The sequence below is a fragment of the Eurypyga helias genome, unplaced genomic scaffold (genome assembly GCF_000690775.1).
Source record: "Eurypyga helias isolate BGI_N326 unplaced genomic scaffold, ASM69077v1 scaffold6472, whole genome shotgun sequence".
Lineage (NCBI taxonomy): Eukaryota > Metazoa > Chordata > Aves > Eurypygiformes > Eurypygidae > Eurypyga > Eurypyga helias.
Window position 1 is genome coordinate 1 of NW_010233965.1, and position 2,584 is coordinate 2,584.

General features: G+C 52.2%; 1 protein-coding gene across 1 annotated transcript in view; it reads left to right on the plus strand.

Moving 5' to 3' along the window:
* Positions 1 to 7: 7 nt before the first annotated feature.
* Positions 8 to 2,584, plus strand: part of MCM2 (minichromosome maintenance complex component 2) — a 12,065-nt gene continuing 9,488 nt past the window's right edge. The window contains exons 1-3 of the mRNA XM_010161877.1: positions 8 to 172; positions 750 to 925; positions 1,561 to 1,824. Of these exons, the coding sequence (XP_010160179.1) occupies positions 165 to 172; positions 750 to 925; positions 1,561 to 1,824 (448 nt within the window). The 5' untranslated portion in view covers positions 8 to 164. The remainder of the gene's footprint in view (positions 173 to 749; positions 926 to 1,560; positions 1,825 to 2,584) is intronic.

Here is a 2,584-nt window from a genome sequence, read left to right on the forward strand (position 1 = left end):
TGGTGGCGACCAGCAGCCCCGTGCACAGCTCACGCCGGGGCGATCCCTTCACGTCCAGCCCCGGCCGGGACCTGCCCCCCTTTGAGGATGAGTCCGAAGGGCTCCTGGGGACCGAGAGGCTCCCCGAGGAAGAGGAAGAAGGAGAAGAGCTCATCGGGGAAGGGATGGAAAGGTAAGGACGCTGTTGGGAGCCAGCTTCTGGCGTGGGGACAGGGTTTTGCTAACCAGATGTCATTGCAGCCGGCGATGAGGCAGGGGGGAGCTGTCATGGCAGCCTGATGGGGTCCTTCTGCTGTGCTGGTAGCTGGGGTGAGGGGGCTGAAGAGCTGCTGGACAGTGGGGAAGGGTCAGGGCATGGTGTCGAGTCCTGCAGGAAATGAGCAAATTGCAGGCTGGGAGCAAAGTGCCATCATGGTCCGGTGTAGGTAAACCAGGATCTCCCTGGATGCGTGATGTCCATGAAGCCAAGCTCCCTACTCCTGCAGGCAAGTGTTGATGTTTTGTTCCTCAGCTGGGTCTGCCAGCAAGCTGGTGAACTCCACACAACACAAAGGCTTGAATGTCGGTGTTCATAACCACGGTGCTGGAGGCCTTTGCGCTGCGAGGCATCTTCCCTGGGGAAGTGCCTTTGTGCACAACGTGCCCAGTCTTGCTGCAGAACAGCCGTCCTGGCACCTGCACACCAGTAGCCAGGCTGAACAAATGCTTCTCAGAGCCTGGCCTGATTCCGTGCTCTGTGTGTGTGCTAGGGACTACCGCCCCATCCCTGAGCTGGACGTCTATGAGGCAGAGGGCCTGGCCTTGGATGATGAAGATGTGGAGGAGCTGACCGCCAGCCAGCGGGAAGCCGCAGAGCGAGTAATGAGGCAGCGAGACCGTGAGCTGGAGCAGGGCATGGGCCGCATGAGGAGGGGGCTGCTTTACGGTAGGTGGAGATGGGCTGTACCAAGTGGGCTGCTGATCCCTTAGTGGTTGGTCCTTGTGCGGGAACTGGATTCAGATTACCAGAGACGTCTTTGGAACTCCAGTGTATTTGGGCTCTTAGTGGAATCTCTGGCTGTGGGCCTGGCTGGACTCCCCAGTGCGTGATCCCTTTGATCTGGGCTTCCTAGGAGCTCATTTGATTTGTTCTTCTGGTTATGTGTTTGCTGCTGAAACCATCAGGATCCAGCCTGTATCAAGGGTTTGAGGTTCTACCATGCATATGCCGTGTAGGTTGTGTGTGCTGGTGTTCCTGTAGAGACTTCTGTGGGCTGGATAGGAAGGCATTTGATGCAATTGGAAGCTCATTCCTTGGCCTTCCTCCCTCAGTGCATTAATAGACATGACTGTGTGTTACTACATACAAATCTTATTCACACCCAGTAGGTCTGTAGCTACATTATGGAAGATGTGTGAGCCAGGCTAGAACTGGATTTAGCTGGGCCTGAGATGGCTTTTGGTTTGTATCCCAGGCTCCAACCTCTTTGCTTCCACAGCCTGTGCAATCCACCTGTGACTAATCCAAAGAATGGGAATGGAAATCCCAGCTCTTCAACAATTTTTCCTCCCAACCCCTAGATAGTGACGATGAAGACGAAGACCGTCCTTCACGGAAGAGGCGGCTGGCAGAACGAGCTGCTGACGGCATGGAAGAGGATGATGAAGACATGATTGAGAGCATTGAGAATCTGGAAGACATGAAGGGGCATTCGGTGAGGGAGTGGGTTTCCATGGCAGCTCCCCGGCTTGAGATCTACCACCGCTTCAAAAACTTCCTGAAGACCCATGTGGATGACCATGGGCACAATGTCTTCAAGGAGAGGATCAGTGACATGTGCAAAGGTAGGGCTGGGTGATTAGAGGCTCCCTCCTCTTTATCTGGGTCAATGTACTTTGCAGCGAGCCAGTCCATAGGTGTATTTTTTCTGTCTGCCCTGTTTGTCCCAGACATTGAGTCAGCACTTTAAGAAACTGCTGCTGCTGGAGATAAATGAATAATGGAAACATGTCTACTATCTTTGATTCTGGCTGACTAATTAGAAGGCCTCTGGCATATGCTGCTCATTAATATTCATATCATAGAAATGCTAGCAAAGGAATGGGGGCAGCAGACAGTGGTCTGCAAGAGTGCCCTCTGAAAGAGACAACAATTGTTTGCTGTCTGCGCCCGTTACTTTCTCACACTGGAAACTGGATTATCCAGAGGGGACACAAATAGATCTTGTGACTTTGAAAACCCTGTCAGTGTTGCAGCCTTGTATTCTGACTAGGCGCTGCCAGAAGAAGCAGTCATTAAGGCTGTCATTGATAAATTTTAAAAGCAGAAATTGTCACATCTAGGAACAGCTCATGTAACTGCGTTTGTTACGCCACGACAGTATTTCTTCTTTATATTGAGGCGGAAGCTCCAGAAACTTGAGTAGTAGATCAGAGTCAGTGTTACGCAGCTAGGGAACAAAAGGCGTTTGTCTTGTCCCTTTCCAGGAACATAAGATGCAGAAGGTTCTGCCAGCTGTTCAGCACAGTTGTCTATCCTCTTAACTTGTTTCCTGGAGGTCTGTGGGGGGTGTTGTGTGTTGGGCTGAGGCTTTTGAGGGTCAGG